At 55.1% G+C, this 16,060-nt stretch overlaps 2 protein-coding genes across 6 annotated transcripts in view; one reads left to right on the top strand and one right to left on the bottom strand.

The window, feature by feature from the left end:
• The window catches only part of Nt5dc3 (5'-nucleotidase domain containing 3), a 42,519-nt gene extending 33,216 nt beyond the window's left edge, over window positions 1–9,303 (top strand). For 3 of the 4 annotated variants that reach the window (XM_004623920.2, XM_023716934.1, XM_023716943.1), the window contains 4 exons: window positions 449–535; window positions 2,604–2,744; window positions 6,617–6,681; window positions 7,496–9,303. In XM_004623920.2, the coding sequence (XP_004623977.1) occupies window positions 449–535; window positions 2,604–2,744; window positions 6,617–6,681; window positions 7,496–7,748 (546 nt within the window). In that variant the 3' untranslated portion in view covers window positions 7,749–9,303. The remainder of the gene's footprint in view (window positions 1–448; window positions 536–2,603; window positions 2,745–6,616; window positions 6,682–7,495) is intronic. The other variant, XM_023716937.1, reaches the window with a different exon arrangement.
• A 4,606-nt stretch (window positions 9,304–13,909) lies between these two features.
• The window catches only part of Stab2 (stabilin 2), a 157,510-nt gene continuing 155,359 nt past the window's right edge, over window positions 13,910–16,060 (bottom strand). For both annotated transcript variants that reach the window (XM_023716932.1, XM_023716933.1), the window contains exon 69: window positions 13,910–14,233. In XM_023716932.1, coding sequence (XP_023572700.1) covers window positions 14,192–14,233 — 42 coding nt within the window. In that variant the 3' untranslated portion in view covers window positions 13,910–14,191. The remainder of the gene's footprint in view (window positions 14,234–16,060) is intronic.

The raw sequence follows: 16,060 nt of genomic DNA, 5'->3' as shown, positions 1-16,060 counted from the left end.
TTAGGCAAACTCAGGGACCGGGGTTCGATCTGTATTGTGTCATGCTGGCCCCACCCCTGGAGCACACTGAGCCGGGGACTGAGACTGGGCGTGGTGGCACGCGCCTGTAATCCCAGTGCTTGGGAGGCTGAAAACAGGAGGATCACTACGAGTCCCGTCTGTGTAGTGAGACCCTGTAGTGTGTGTACTAAATGCATCAAATAAAAAAGAGAGAGGAAGAAAGGTAGGCATGGGGTGTTGATTGTAACAAGGTAGTTGCAGGAGGTGTTCATGGTGTGACACCTTTTCAAAAGTACATTGATATACAGGCCAAGCCAAGATTTCCTAGGAAGGTGTGTTCATCTTTACATTGTAATATTTCAGGTAAAAAGCAAAACCGCTTTTTAGAAATAGACATTCTGGGCTGTTTCTTTCACTTGATCGTGTCTGTACTTTTCTCATGTTACAGGGCAATTTGTACGAGTTTTTGAAGCTCACCGGCTGGCGCGGCTCCAAAGTGCTGTATTTTGGTGACCACATATACAGTGACCTGGCGGTAGGCGGCCTGTTCGCTGCTGTTGGGGGGACAGAGGAGTTGGTCTCTCATGTTTGCCGATTTCTCTTTTGGTGTTTATGGTTTATGAAAACATGAGTGGGCCGCATTTTTAGGTGTCTCCTCATAACAGTGCGGTAGCTCAGGGTTGTGGAAAAGATCAGTTTTTGGAAGCTGGTACAAATAAGAAATTCACTTGGTCAGAAAAATGTTCCCACTGGAGTAAGAGTGAGATGTAGATGCCAAGGGACCTCTTTTCTTTTCCTTTCTTCTGTGTACCCAAAACAGTCAAAGCACAAGACTGAAGCCCGCAGTCCTCAGCCGGGCCGGTGGCCCCTTGCGCCCTAGAATCAGCCTGGCGCCTGTGGGCCAGGGACACAGGACCGCAGCTAGCTTAACCCACACGGAGCGGGGCAGCGGTGTTGGGTCCAGGGCTGCCCACGGCTCCTGCAGGACGTGGTCTGCACTTGCTAGCGATTGTGGGTCCCTCTCTCGTGTTTCACTTCTAGAAGCCCAGGCACAGAGTGGTGTCAGGAGGGTGGTGGCTGCCACCAGCCCCATGATTGCTGTCCCTGAGGCACCTTCCCAGAGCACCTGGGTGCTGCCCTCAGGCTAGATCTGAGGGCTGGTTCAAGGCACCAGGCAAAAGGGGCATTGTTACTGATCAGTCGGCACACACTTCAGCCTGTGGGGTGTCCCAGGTGACGTCTGTCGAGTTTTAGTGATGGTACCCACCTTCCAGAGGTTGCTCCCACTGAGAATGTTGGGAAGAATGTGACTTAGGTTTTCATATTGTAAATAAAGAAATATTGAAAGGTTTTGAAGATTTAAAGGGTGCAGGAGCGGGGCTGAGCTTTAGAGAGCCAGAGTCCGTTTCTCCTCTTAAACCCCGAGGCCTTTTCTCCCTTGGTGGATCCACCTGGGACCCACGGCTGTGCTGTTGGTCTCTGTTCCCCATGCGGCCTCTTGGAAGCCACCCCCTGCCTCTGCCCTCGTCCTGATGCAGAATCCCTGCCCCCGGGCCTCTGTGCTCGCTGCTGTCTAGGTGGAACCATTTTCTGTCCCTCATACTTCCATCCATCCCCATCTTCCCTCAGGTCTCTGTGCAGAAGGCCTTTATTAACTGTTCTTCCCAAATACCCTGTGTAATGAGGCCACCTCCCTCCCTGTTCTCCCTACCCCCTGTGCCGTGTGACCTTTGCCCCTTGGGCCTGTTGCCACCTGCCGCTGTGTATTTACTTGCTTGCTTGTTTCCTGTGAAAGCAGGAGTTTGTCTTTCGTGGTCATTGTTGTTCACCGCTTCATCTTCAGCATCTAGAACAGGAGCCGGCTGACTAGCACCTGATCGCACGTGCCAGGTGGGCAGGTGCCTGGCCAGTTAGTATTGCTTGCTAGTCTAGGCTGGCCTCAAGCTGACGGCGATCCTCCTGCCTCAGCCTCCCACTTGGGTGCTGGGATTGCAGGTGTGCACCTCTATGTCTGGCATGGTCTGTGCTTGAGTGAAAACCTTCACTGGTATTTAGGGGCGCTCCCCTGCGCTCCTGACCGTGGCTAATGATTCCAAGCCCTGTGCTTTTGGTTGTTGTTATTTTGTTTTTTCCCCAAGGCCTGGGTTTCCGCAGGAGCTGACTCAACAGAGCTGGAACTCTTGGGGGAGGTGGTCAAAGCCTCAAGCCCTGTTGCTTTTTTTTTTTTAAACAAAGTCCTTAGGTGTAATCAGTCTTTATTTATTTATTTATTTGTGTGTGTGTGTGTGTGTGTGTGTGTGTGTGGCCAGCTCAGCCCACCAGGGGGCGGGGCTGGCTGGCATGTGGTGCTGGGGTATTGAACCGCGGTCCCTGTGCTTTAGCTAAGCTTGTTCTAAGTAGGTGCTTTAGACCACTGAGCCATCTCACCAGCCCGCCCTGTTGCTTTTAATGAAGTGTGTAATTCATTGAACACGGCCTGGTTAATAGGGACCGTGCCAATTACAAGTCATTTAAGTGAGCCCTCCCGCCCCACCCATCCTGGAAGGGCTGCGCAGTGCCTCTTGGTGCCTGGGTGGGCGCTGAGCTGTGGCCTTCCTCATCAGGACCTGACGCTGAAGCATGGCTGGCGGACGGGCGCCATCATCCCCGAGCTGAGGTCGGAGCTCAGGATCATGAACACGGAGCAGTACGTCCAGACTGTGACCTGGCTGCAGACCCTGACCGGGCTGCTGGAGCAGATGCAGGTGGGCCCCTTCCTGGCTTTGTCTTGGATACGACGGCTGGTGCTGCGGCTTCACACGCTTTCTGTGCTGCTGGGGTCCTGCTATGCAGGCTGGAGGCTGCGCTCTGTGGACCGTGGGTAACGGGAAGAGGTCACGGAGGCGTTTTCCCCAAAGGGACCCGATGTGCTGTCACCACAGCCCTGTGGAGGTCAGGGTGGGCCCCAGAAGGTGCGGGTGTTGTGTCTTCACTGCTCTTGGTGACAGCCAGGGTCTGTTCCCACGTGCCAGCCTGCTAGGCGTGCAGTGTGGGCCTGGTCCTGCCTTTAGCCACCGTGGGATGTCACTGTTTTGGGCCTCAGTTTATCCATCTGTAAGGGAAGGGCCTGTACCAGGAACACATCATCCTGGAAAGTCACAGAACTAAGGTCAGGGTCTCTGGTCCAGCCTGCGAGTGCTCTAGAAGAATTTGATGGTGACAAGCTGGCTTGGCTGTCCTGGGCATGGCACCTGCTCTCGTCTCTGTGGGCTATGGGGCCGTGAAGGGCAGTCACGAGTATGTCCTTCAGCCTGCTGTCTCCTGGCCCGCGGATGCCGTGTGAGCCCCTCTGCCTCTCCTGCCTCCTCCTCGGTCCTGAGTGTCCCCTGCCCCTTTCTCACCATTGCCACCTGCTTCACACAAAAGGGCATAGTCGCCGCTCCCTGGGCTGCCACCCCTGCGTCCCGTGCCTGTGGGCGATGCCCACAGCTGTTAACTGCCAGTGGCCTTGGGAGCCTTGCTGGCCCAGCTGGCCGTCATGTCCAGGCAGCTGGTGCCGAGCAGATCCCTGGCAGTGTGCGCCACAGCGTGGGACCCCGCACGTCCGCGGACCTGGCTCCCAGGGTTCTCTCCACGTGCCCAGCCTTGGCTCGTCCTGCAGAGAGCTTGTTTTGTGTCTCCTGATGAGCTTGCCTGTGAGATGAGACGATTTTCTAAAAATACCAGGCACCAACTGTGGGCCAGCGTGGCCCAGGAGCCGAGCAGTGCCACAGTGCCAGCGAGTGGCCGCCCAGCGCTGGGAGCTGGCACTGTGCTTATCATCCACTTAGTGCTGGGCGGGCACGGTTTCCACATGAGAATAAGGAAGCCAGGGCGGGGGAAGTTGGGACCAGGCCCAGGGTCGTAAAGGGACAGAAGAGGACCTGAGTCCAGGCTGTGGCACGGGCAGGCCCCGGCTTCTGAGCTCCGCTGTAATGCACGCTCACTGGCATGGAGCCCGGGGATGCGGGCGGAGACTTCCTGTGCTCGGGCTCAAGACTGGGCTTTCAGACTGTAGTCACCAGTGCTCAGCTGTGGTCCAGGGATCCTAAATGGAACATTCTGGAAATCGTAAGTCCCCCACAGCGTGATTAGAGTGCGTTGTCATATTTGCTCTTTGTTGTTACTCTCTCACTGTGTTTAATCTATAAATTAGCTTTTGTCACAGGTGTGTGTGTGTGTGTGTGTGTGTGTACAGGAAACAAAACAGCATGTGTGGGGTCGGGACTCAGTCAGGTTAGGTGTCCCCTGGGGCTTAGGGGACAGCTCTGGCCACCTCACTCCAGGCTTCCAGTGACTGTGGCAGCTGGCCAGGCAGATAGGCACCACCTATCTGTGGGGACAGCTTGGCTTAGTTAGGCTTCCCTCTCTGCCCTGTGAAAAGATTTGGTGGTCAGAGGGTGTGTGTGTTCAAGAAGGGAGGTGACACAATACCCCAGAGACTTAGAGTATGGATCATGCAAGGCCTGGGGTAGGGAATGGGGAACGGGACCGCGTACCTTTCCTGTCACCACCCCCTGGACTGGAGAGAGAGCTGGGCCAACAGGCAAGTGACTTCTGGAATCAGCGGGTGGCTGGCAGGATGGGGCACAGCAGATGGCCCTGGGCTGAGGCCTGGATGTGAGACCTTCGTCCCTGGCACCTGGCAGGTGGAGATCCCTTTGCAGAGCAGAAAGAAGCTCTGCGAGGCCTTGGGTCAAGCGCCTCACGGTGCTGGGGTCAGATGGTCTAAAACACCACACTAGTGTCTGTCCTGTGCCCCACCCCTGCCCCCATGTCCACCTGGAAAGCCCAGCACTTTTGCTTGGTCCTAGAACCTTCCTGTGGGGTTACTTTCAGAGCGCAAAGCACAGTGTTCATGAGGGGGGAGACTTGTCCTCGGAGCTGGCACCTGGTGATCAGGGCCGGGACTGAGGCCCTGCCTAAGAGTGTGTGGTTCTGTGAGGCTTCCCTTGAGAGGTCCTGGGGAGCAGCAGTTTACGTGCCTTTGGGAGGTCCCGGTGAGGGGAGGCACCTGCGGGTGTTGTTGGGGTCAGGGCGCCAGGGGAGCCAGCAGAATCACACAGAGCCTGCAGCAGCCCAGACGCTTCCCCGGGCCTTTCCTCTTTTGCTTTTCCATCTGGGCCTTGGGGAGACCTTGAGGAGTCCCTGTGATGAGATCGCAGCACGGGGATCTGCAGATTCCGGGTGTGAAGGCCTGGCCGGCTGTGGTAAGGAGAGCACCTTGCAGCTCCGGGCCTCTCCCACGAGGGCACCAGTCACTGCCTGGGAGCCCTGACACCTAGGGCATCATGCCCCACATGAAGGTTTCTACTTAGAAATTTTTTTTGAGAGGGGTGCACAAGCATCCTGTCTACAATGTGTATAGTAGGATTTGGGAACTGCTTCCCGTTATTGGGTAGACCTAGGGCCAGTGGGAGGGCGGCCCTGCCCCTGCCCTGGAAATTCAGTGCACACGGTGATGCCTGCATGACACTCAGCAGGTGCTGACTGAACATGCATGCACGTGTGCAAACACACACACACATGCACATGCAATTACAGGCACCTGGGGATGCCTGCGGTCCCCTCCTCTTCTGAGCTCTGTGTGTCTCAGGGGACCCAAGCCCGGGGCGCAGCCTGCAGCTCCTGTGAGGCAGCTGTGTCCGGTGGTGGCACCTGCGGCATGGCCTGATACCTGCTTTACCTCACGAAGATGTGTTTTCATCTGAGTGGGAAAGCGAGAGCCCGCCAGTGGTAGCGCTGAGAGTCTGCAGATGCGGGCCTGCAGGAGGCTCTGGCGGCTCGAGGAGAGCAGGTGCTGCCAGCTGGTGGCCTCTGTATTCTGAGGTCCCCCTGTGGCCACGCCCTGCAGGCTGTCCTCCTGTCCCAGAATCATGTGTGCCTGGACTCTGGCTGTGGCTTCTCAGCCACAGGAACGTGGAGGGAGATTCCCGCGCGAGGCCAGGGCCGCTGCCCTTTCCTGTGCCATGCTTCGGCCCGGCCAGGGATTTCTCTGCTTTGCCTTTTGCTGGGACGCGTTTCTGACCTGCCTCTTGCCATGAGTGCTTTTTCCCCCGTTACACATTTGAAAAGACAATGTAGCATTAAAGGACAAGCTAAAACCTTTCAGTCCTTCTACGCTTACACAAATTTATAAAAATACTGCGTGTGTTGCGGATCATTTGCAAATGTACCACGTCTCCATATGCTTGCTGTTAGCATGTGACCACAGTTGGGCTACTTCCTCTTGTCACATGTGTGTGACAGGTCACGTGTGTGTGATGACACACTGCTCACCTTAGACACACATTCACAAGGATTCACGTGCGTTATGTTCATACATAGCGTTTAATAATAGTCTAGTGGCTTCATGAAATTTCACCCTATTTTGTTAAACCAGGTTTGAATGACAGGCATTGAAAGCCATTTTATTTTATTTTTGTGGGGAGGAAGGGCAGGCTTCAGCAGGAGGGCGGGAATGTGTTATTTCACACAAGCGCCTGCCCCTTAAGACTTGAAGGGATAAAAGTGCCCCAGAGGAAGCGCCGCGAGGAAGTGCTCCAAGCTGCTGGGTAATGTGGAACCCACACAGCCTGACGTTTGGCTTCCGCTACAGGTTCACAGAGACCCTGAGTCGCAGCTGGTTCTTCAGGAGTGGAAGAAGGAGAGAAAGGAGATGAGGTAAGAGCAGTAGATTTTGTGGTTAGTTTTTGCTTTTTTGACAGTGTCTTTCTCTGTACTCCAGGGTTGCCTTGAACTCCCAGCGATCCTCCCGCCTCAGCCTCCCGAATCGTGAGATTACAGGTAGACGCCACCACACCTTGCCAGAAAACAGATTTCAGCTCCATTCTGTGGGCAAGGGAGATTTAGCAGCTAGTGCAGAGCTTCGCCTTGCCTCAATGTCTTCCAAAGCAGCTCTGCCTGCTGTTTTGTGGATAAAAACGGGCAGAGTCTGGGGCCTCGAAAGCATCCTTTCCGCTGGTGTAAATGGGAGCTGTGACCAGAGCCAGCCCGAGAGCTGGATGGACGGACAGGTTCTTCATAAGAATTGGAGCTGCTCTGCCTGGGTTTTCTGCCACATGAATCCTACCTGCTTCAAAAGAGGTTTTGATTTCAGTATTGAAGACCGAGTCTTTAAAAATTGTGTGTGATGCCGGATGTGGTGGTGTCCACCTGTAATCCCAGCATTTGGGAGGCTGAGGCAGGAGGATTGCCACCAGTTCCAGGCCAGCCTGGGCTACAAATGGAGTTCAAAGCTAGCCTAAACTACACTACACTACACTACACTACACTACACTACACTAAGTCTTTAAAAAGAACTTGTGAATTAAATGAATGTGAAAATCCTGTGTTTTGCGCAGGTACCATTCCCCATTCTGAATGTCACGAGGTGCTGCCTATGAGTACTAATAAAAATGAAGCAGAGTAATGAGCCTAAAACTTAACAGTTTAAAAAATAAAAATTGTCCTGTTGCTTTCCCATTTGTGACTGCAGAGAAATGACCAAAAGGTTCTTCAACGCGCAGTTCGGCAGCTTGTTCCGCACGGACCAGAACCCCACCTACTTCCTGCGGCGCCTGTCGCGCTTCGCGGACATCTACATGGCGTCCCTGAGCTGCCTCCTGAACTACGATGTGCATCACACCTTCTACCCCCGCCGGACTCCGCTGCAGCACGAGCTGCCCGCCTGGGCCCACCGGCTGGCCCCATTTGGGGCCCCTGTCCTGCAGGCTGCCCAGGCCGAGTAGCTGCAGCCAGGCTGGGCACACAGCCCGGCTCTGTGGGGACTTGTGTGGGGACTTCAGGGTGGGTTTGAGCACTGCTTTCTGCAGACATGGGCACCAGGCCTTTGGGCAGTGCTGTGCCTGCAGTCCTCAGCCTGCCTGCAGGGCTGGAAAAGGATTCAGCCTATTATTCACTGAGGTCCTAGACTGGCGTCACTGTCTCGGGAGAGAAGAAACCCCTGCTTCAACCTCTGCTGGTCAGCTCGAGCCAGGGGTGGGTTCTTCGTGGATGTTCTGGGACCTTTGCAGGCAGCCACTGGGGATGGTGATGTGCAGGATACGGGACTCAGGGGAAGCTGAGGCTGTAGCCGCGATCCCCCTAAACAGCGGCCGATTCCCAAGTCCTTGGGTCCTAGGCTTTCGAGGACTCCTGGGGAGTCGAGTGTGTCTGGGAGGTCAGCCTCCAGGGAAGGGTGCAGGAGAACCAAGATCCTGGTCTTCACTGTGAGGCTGCATCTGCCCCACACGGGCCAGGGACAGCAGCATGACAGGTGTGGGCATGACAGGAGCAGGAGCTAAAGTTGGCTGTGTGCGGCGGTCCTTGGTCATTGGTCTGCATGGGACGTGGGCCAGGAAGGAGAACCAGGGCCTTCCGCTCCCGGAGCTCCTCTTCCCCTGGCACCACCTGTGCGTGGGCTTTGTGTGCTTGTTGGGGAGAAAATGAAATAAGGGGTGTGTGTGTGCTTGTGATGGGACACCTCACCACAGCCAGCTTGGGGGTCTTATGGAAACACCCAAGCTCCCAGGAACCTCTGCAGATGAGGAGCTGCCTGCCGCTCTGGAGTGTCACCTGCCAGGGAGGCGGTGGTCAGCGCCTGCAGCCCTGTCCTTGCTGTTCCCATTCTGTCCATGCGGCTTTTGGGACTTGGGGCATTTTCTTAGGTAGCATCCAAGGCAGGATAGGGTGAAGGGCATTGAAAGTCACAGGGAGACCTTGCTAGCTGAGCTCTCCGTGTTCACACAGCACCTCCCTGCAAGAATCCGCACTCCCCAGTGTTCACTCACTGTGCTCTGTGTGCGTCTCGGCGTCCACAGTTGCAGTCACAGTGTTCCTGGTGGCATTTCTGTTGTCCGTGGTGCATGAACTCTTCTGGTCGGGTGAGCCCTGGGTATTGCCTGGGTGGAGCCTGAGCTTGTGCTGTGCTATGGCAGGTGGGGAGCCTTAGCCTGTGGGGTGTGCTTGCACTGTGTCACAATTGCTGACCGGATGCCAGCCTGGCAGCTGTTGCCGGCCACCACGCAGATGCAGAGGTCAGCAACTAGGGAGCAGGCTCTGGCGCCCTTCATTTCCATGGGACTTGAAGGTGACCCTCAAGCCCAAGCCCTCATTCTGTCCACTGTTGTAAGCGCAGGAGGGCGCAAGAGCAGGGGCCTTTGGGGAGTGGCGCAGCCATGCTGTGCTTTAACTTAGTACTCCAGGGGCTGCCACTCAGTGCCCACAGGTGAGGGTCAGCTGCACTCAGAGCCGGGTCCTGAAAGGTTGTTTTGTTTTTGAGGCAGGGTTTCAATATGTAGTTCATGCTGGCCTTGAACTCACTTTGTAGCCCAGGCTGGCCTCGAACTTGCAGCTGTGCTCCTGCTGCAGCCTCTGAAGGGCTGGATTACTGGTGTGCACCACCACAGCCGGCCCCAGAGGTTGTGCTCTGCTAATGATTTCTCCTTGAGAGTGGTGGAGTGAGGAAGCCAGCATTGTTTCAGAAAGAATTTTTGGTTCACATCTAATCATGTGTTCTTCAGTGCCAGTCCCAGGGAGTTCGGTTTACTCCGGAATGAAGTCGAACTCGTTCTGACACCGGCTTTCTTAAATGTCTAGGTTAGTCACTAAGCTTTGGGGGAGGAAAACACTTTCTGGATTTGAATGATGAATTTTGTAACTATTTCCTCCTAGGAGGGCCTCAGGCTTGGGGCCACAGAGGCCTGGCACCTGCTGCCCCAGGGCCCCCTGGTCAGGCACCTTGGGGCCCACACACCCATGCATGCCAGCTGAGCACCCTGGTGGCTGTCAAAAGGGCAGGGCTGTCCTCTGCGTGGTCGTTTCCCTTGTCCGCTCTGTCTGCACAGGTGGCAGCTTCTCACTGCCCCGCCCGCCCTCTGCAGGGCCTCGGGTCCCCTCGGGGTTGCTGTGTCCTGTGCACACTGATAAAAATATAAAAACGTCGGTGCCAGGAAATCAACCCTTTTCCTACCGTTAGAAGATTAGTTTGCAAGGCATACACTAAATTGAATGTGAACACTTCAGAATGAATGTTCTTAACGTTGCTTAGGCCAGTTTTCTGAGGATTACATGAAGCAGGACTCCTAGTGGGGGCAGTGCACACCAGTGAGACCACCCAGTGAGACTCGGGCTGCTGTGGGAGGGGTCTGCAGTGCACTGCCTCCGGCTGCTCTTACAGAGGAAACCTGGCTTTTCAGGTATTTTGTGTGTTTCGCTTCCAGCACCCACCATGCTTCTGACGGTCCACTATTTGTCTGTCTCTCTCTCCACTGACTCCTCCATTTTTTTGTGCTCATCATGAATGTCACACAGCACGCACCACCTGCGGGGCGCTGGGCGCATCTCAGGCTGAACTGGTTGCTTTGATGCCGTCTACCCTCCTGATGATCCTCACAGAGGAGAAACAAGTGATCTCACTTCCTCCTGAATTCAGCTTGAGCTGGACACAGCAGCCATTGCCGTGTGTGTGTGTGTGTGCTGGACACAGCAGCCATTGCCGTGTGTGTGTGTGTGTGTGTGCTGGACACAGCAGCCATTGCCGTGTGTGTGTGTGTGTGTGTGTGTGTGTGTGTGTGCAGCCGCACCGCTAAAGACCCACCCAGGCGCTCATGGCCAGAGTGCTCTGAGACTAAATTTGGCCAGACTCAAGGGGCTCCTTGCTTGCTCTATTTAATGAAAAGGGGCGTGTGTTTTCTTCCTTTCAGTACTGATTTCCTTTTGTGCCCCTTTCGTTTTGTGTTTTTGGCTTTTGTGTTTGGGAGCCAGGCTCCCAGTTTAGCAGACTCTGAAGCCACCGGTAGGCGAAGGGAAGGGAAGGGAAGGGAGCCAGGTGCCTCTACGAAAGCCGAGGCTTTGCCCTTAGAGCGCCAGCTAGCTCGCTGCAGCCGTGTGGGCCCTCCACCCTGCAGGATGGCAGGGCACGGCTGGGTTCCAGTGTGACTTGATTTACCCGAGCAGGCTGTGGTTTGCTGGCCCCCGATCGACCAGTTGTTTTGAATGAGTTCCTTCCGGGAGCATGCATGCAGACAGGAAGGCGTGCTGCAGGGAGCATGGCGGATTCCCCCAGCGGCGCACTCCAGCTCTTGTGGGGACCCCCTTGCTCTGTGAACTTGGGCCTCCTCTCCTGTCGCTGGTCTGTGGCTGTGCTGCCCCTGGCTGCGGGGCTCAGCTGCCCACATAACCTGAGGGCCTTGCGGTCTGGATCCTGCAACAGTTGGGCGCAGTGTGGCTGACTGCAGCTGTGGGGTCTTTCTGGGAGTTTCTCCTGCAGAAGACCCTGACCTCGGCCCAGATCGTGCCCACTTTCTGTGGCCCTGGAACCCCTGGCTGCTCTCATGGGACCTGCAGAGGCCTGGATGACCTCCCCACTAGCTTGGGCCAGCCCAGGGGCCCTCCCTTCAGCTATAGAGCACCCTGCAGGGCCACTGGAGCCCCCTGAGCCTGTGGTAGCCAGCGCCTCGCACCTCTCCGCTGTCCCGTCCCTCCCAGGTGGATCCCTGCTGCTTCCTGCCGTCAGCCTCCCGCATGCAGCTCTTCCCCGGGGGACCCCATCCACTCGGACAGGGCTTTACGTTTTCCTAGTGGTGCAGGCTCCATCTCCCAACCCCGGAGACTGTTTCCTCATCATTTATTGGGGTGACAGTTGGGCCTGGATGGTATCAGGCACTGTAAATACAAATTAGGTAGACCTACTATTTATTCTGAATGGGAATTTGCTCTTTATTCCAGATGTTAATTTTATGTGTTAAATGATGCTGAACTTACAGCCAAATAAAAGCTTGAATTGTTATTGCCTGGTTTGCTGTGAGTCACCTGTTTTGCGTACTGAATTTGCGGTGTCCTATTCTAAACCTACTTTCATCCAGGACTTGAGGCTGCTGCCCCTAAACAAGTGATGAAAGTCTTAAAGAAAGAAATCCCAACCAGGATCTCCCACCCACCCCCTCAAGAGAAGGTTAGCATTCTGTTCATGTCTTATCACCAGGGTCACCTCGTTCTGTTCCCAGCAAGCTTATGCACCTCTTCCAGGTGTGGAGACGGGTAAATCAAAGACTGCAAGCCCAGCCACAGGCTGGTCGGGGGACCCTGCTCTCCCCCCAGGGAGCCTGTCCTGGACCACAAAGAAGAGTGCAGCCCATGGGCTTGTCATCAAGTTACCAGGAAAGCTGGCAGTGTGTCCAGGACAGGAAACGGAATTAGGAGTAAGGGTGTGCAATGGAGTCACTCTAGGGTTTTGGATGAGTCTAGAAATATTTTGAAGGTGTTAATAAACTTTGTTATTGACATCTTGTTAATAAACTTTGTTAATAAACTTTGAAGATGGGGCTGGCCAGATAGCTCAGTGGACCAAAGCGTGTGCTTAGGCAGAGTACAGGGACTGGGGTTTAATCCCTGGTGTGCTGTGCTGGCCCTGACGCTGGGGCGCACTGAGACAGCAGTTGAGACTGGGCGTGGTGGTGCGCACCTGTCATCCCAGTGCTTGGGAGGCTGAAAACAGGACCACTATGAGCCTGATCTATGTAGTGAGACCATGTAGACCCTGTACTCAGTACATTAAAAAAAAAACAAAAACAAAAAACCCACAACTTTGAAGATGAGAATGTCTAGAGTAGTAAAATCGTTCCCTCTCACTAGGTGGGTGGTACCTTAGCTGAATTCACTACCCCTTGGGTATCTGGTGACACTGTTGGTCACTGGCCTCTGTGTCCCTGTGATGGTGGTGTGTGGATTTCTTTGGAGGGTTTCCTGGAAACGTGGCCTTCTTCCATGATGGCACATTGTCCTAGAGGGGGTGGTGCTCCCTGGAACAGGCCTACTTCCCTTGCCTGGAGTTAGGAGAGCACTCACAAGACACCTGGGCTTCTAGAACTCTGGGCACAGCTGGCCCTCAGCCCACCCTGTCCCCAGCAGGGGCTTCCACCCTGGGTGGCTTGGAGGGTGCTCTGCTGTCCTGGTGATGGTGACTGACAGTTGATAAAAACATAGATTGTGACACTTGTCCATTGGTGGACAGAGGGAGAGGACCCAAAACTTGATACTCTGCTGAAACTGTGGCCGCGGGGCCAGGGGTGGAAGGACAGCCCTGGGGACCCAAGTTCCCCACCCATACCCTGTCCACATAGTCCTGCAGCTGCTTGTTGGCTGTGTCTCAGCTTCATGCTTGTAAAAGTGCTTGGCGGGATGGTGGTGTTCGCCCGCCTTCCCGCTGCCTGCACCTCCCCCCAGCCTGATGACCTCCAGAAGAAACGGCGGTCTCCACGTGCGTCAGCGCTTCATCTTCTTTAGGGAGGGATGCGACGGCGCCCTCCTGGAGCGGTAGCAGTTTGCTCATTCATCTGTTGGATTATAGACACTTCTAGTTGGTATGAATAATCTCACCGTGGACCGACATGCTCGTGTTTTGCGTGGACATGGTTTCGTGCCCACGTTATGTGGGAGTGAGCTGCTGAGCTCGCGGGGGAATCCCGGTTTTCCCTGTGGCCTCCCCTTTTACATTCCTACCCGCAGCGGCTGCAGCTTCATGTTTCTCCATATCCCACCCATACTTGTTATTTGGGAGAGGGTGGGAAGCACTCTCTCTCTGCTCCTTTGCATCTTAGCAAACAAGCTGAGTCGAAGAAGGAAGAAGCGTGCATAAGGTGGACGCGGAGTGAGTGAAAGGCCCTCGGTATCCCAATCCGTTCAGGTTTTGCCTTCTCAGTTTGGCCCCCTCGTGTCCTAGCCAAGGACTTTCCCAAGACATTTGGTTTGTTTTGTTGCCTTTATTTCTGTTCCATAAACATCGCTGAGCACATTTCCAGGGCCAGGTGCTGGGACGCAGAGGCGAGCGGGGCGAGCCTCACGTAGAGGCGCTTACGGTAACCGGGCAGCGAGACGTCAGCAGCCCGCGGGGGGGGGGGGGGGGGCGGGCGGGGGCGGAAGTAATCAGCAACACCTAGAAGGCGGAAAGACCGGCTGGCGGAGGGCTCCGTCCTGCCGGAGCACCGGGCTGTGGAGCCTGGAGCTGCAGAAGTGCGGCAGCCGCCAGCCTGACCCACGGGACAAGGCGTGTGAGTGCGTGGCTCGCACTCTGCAATGTTGAGGGCCTGTGTTCCCTCAGGGCTGCTGCTTCTGAGGACTCGCAGCGAGGGCCTTCCTGAGGCTCCCGTGGCCCAGATGACGGTGGCTGATGGCTGGTGTTCCCGAGGGACCCTCACAGGGTCCCGGCCCCCAGGGGATCGCTGCTGTCCAACTCCTGGAAAGAGAGGGCTGTGAGTCCCGAGGCAGTAGGAGGAGGAGTGCACTGTCCAGCCCTTGAGTGCGTGTGGCCGAGTGTCCCTGGAGGTCCAGTCTGAGGCCTAAATCATGATTCTCCTGAGCACGGGAGGTAGGTGTCGGTGGACATGGCCACCTGCCCTGGGACTCTATAGAGTCCCTGCTAGCTGACACTGCTTGCATGACCCCCTCTTGCCACCTTATGTCTAAAGGGCCACGCTAACATATGCCTCAAGGGGCATGAGGGCTGCATACTGCAGAGAGGTGCCACCCCGTTCAGGCCACAAATCTGTCCTGATCCAGAGTGGCCCCGAGCTTTCAGGGCGAGGGCTCAGCTGTCTCTAGCTGTGACAGGCACTGAAGCTGGGGTACAGAGCACAGTGTGCGTTAGCAGGGGTGTCTACTGGGTGGACCTAGTGGTGTCCAGGACGTCTGGACTGGCTACAAGTGCTATCCAGGGTCCCTATCCTTCAGCATGAAAGACAAGCACCTAGCTCATCCCTGGGGCCAGGATTTGCCTCCCAGGCTGAACAGAAGGCCGAGCTGATCCCTGGTCCTAGAATGTTATCACCTAGGGGTCTTGGGACAGGACTGGCAACTGGGAAGGAACGGAGCACAGGGTGCAGGAGCTGTGACTGTGTCTCTTCTGCTTTGGTTTATTTGTTTGGTTTTTGAAGATGGGATCTTGCTCCATAGTTAAGGCTCGTCTTCAATTCACTACGTAGCCCAGGCTGGCCTCAGGTTCACGGTGATCCTCCTGCCTCAGCCTCTAAAGTGCTGGCATTACAGACATGCACTAGCACACCCCACTCATTGATTTCAATATGATGATGCTTACAGAAATAAACACCTAGTTAACAAATGCAGTTTAGTTGAACCCACCCTTGGCATCTAGACCACTTTTACATGCATTAGGTTAAAGCACAAAGGAAGATTTACAGCCGGGTTATTTTCCAACCTCTGCTAACCACATGGAATGTGGTACGGTAGTCACTAAGAGCCAGCCATGAGAGACTGACATTTGGTTTACTTCACGAAAATAACATCTGTTGCGCAGTACAGGCTTAACGCCCGCACAAGAAAACATTTTTGTAATGTTTCTGACAGCACAGTCTTGGGGAAATAGCAGAGTGTGCGCACAGTTCTCTGGCTTTGGTGAGCCCTGTAGAACCACACGAGCCAGTGCCACAAATTTCTTTGGGGCTGAGGGTGTTCAGCCTGCTGGGTCATGTGACCTGCTGGCCATCATTTTTCTACACAAAGGGAGAAGCGAAGTCTTTCCCTCACTTGTCAGTGCAGAGCTGGTACTGAGCCACTGGCAGGGTCACCGTCTGCATCCAGCAGGAGCAGCGTCCCCTGCCATGGGCCCCAGGGTGGAAGTCACGGGAGGAATCTCAAGTGCCACTAATTCTAGAAATCAAGGGTCCCTTCTTGGAAGACCAGAGCAGGGTATCTCATCTGGATAGAGGTCAAGGTGAATTTATCTCGGTGGTACAGTGCCTGCCTGGTAAGTGTAAGGCCCCGAGTTTGGTTCTCAGTTCCTCCTGCTTCCCCAGTGAAGCACAGGTAAGTGGCTCATTTAAGAAAAACAGCACCCAAAGCGAGGTACGGTTCTGACAACAGAAAAGTCAACGTAAATGCACATGTAAAGGAAAGCTAAAGTAAAGTCAATGTTTGAAGGTCCTGTCTTTCTCTCTCTGTCTCTGTCTGTCTCTGTCTCTGTCTCTCTGTCTCTGTCTCTGTCTCTCTGTCTCTGTCTGTCTCTGTCTGTCTCTGTCTGTCTCTGTCTGTCTGTCTGTCTCTCTCT

Source organism: Octodon degus, unplaced genomic scaffold (genome assembly GCF_000260255.1).
Source record: "Octodon degus isolate 3935 unplaced genomic scaffold, OctDeg1.0 scaffold00004, whole genome shotgun sequence".
NCBI lineage: Eukaryota > Metazoa > Chordata > Mammalia > Rodentia > Octodontidae > Octodon > Octodon degus.
Note: the sequence above shows the minus strand (reverse complement) of the source record. Positions and strands in the feature narration are given on the sequence as shown.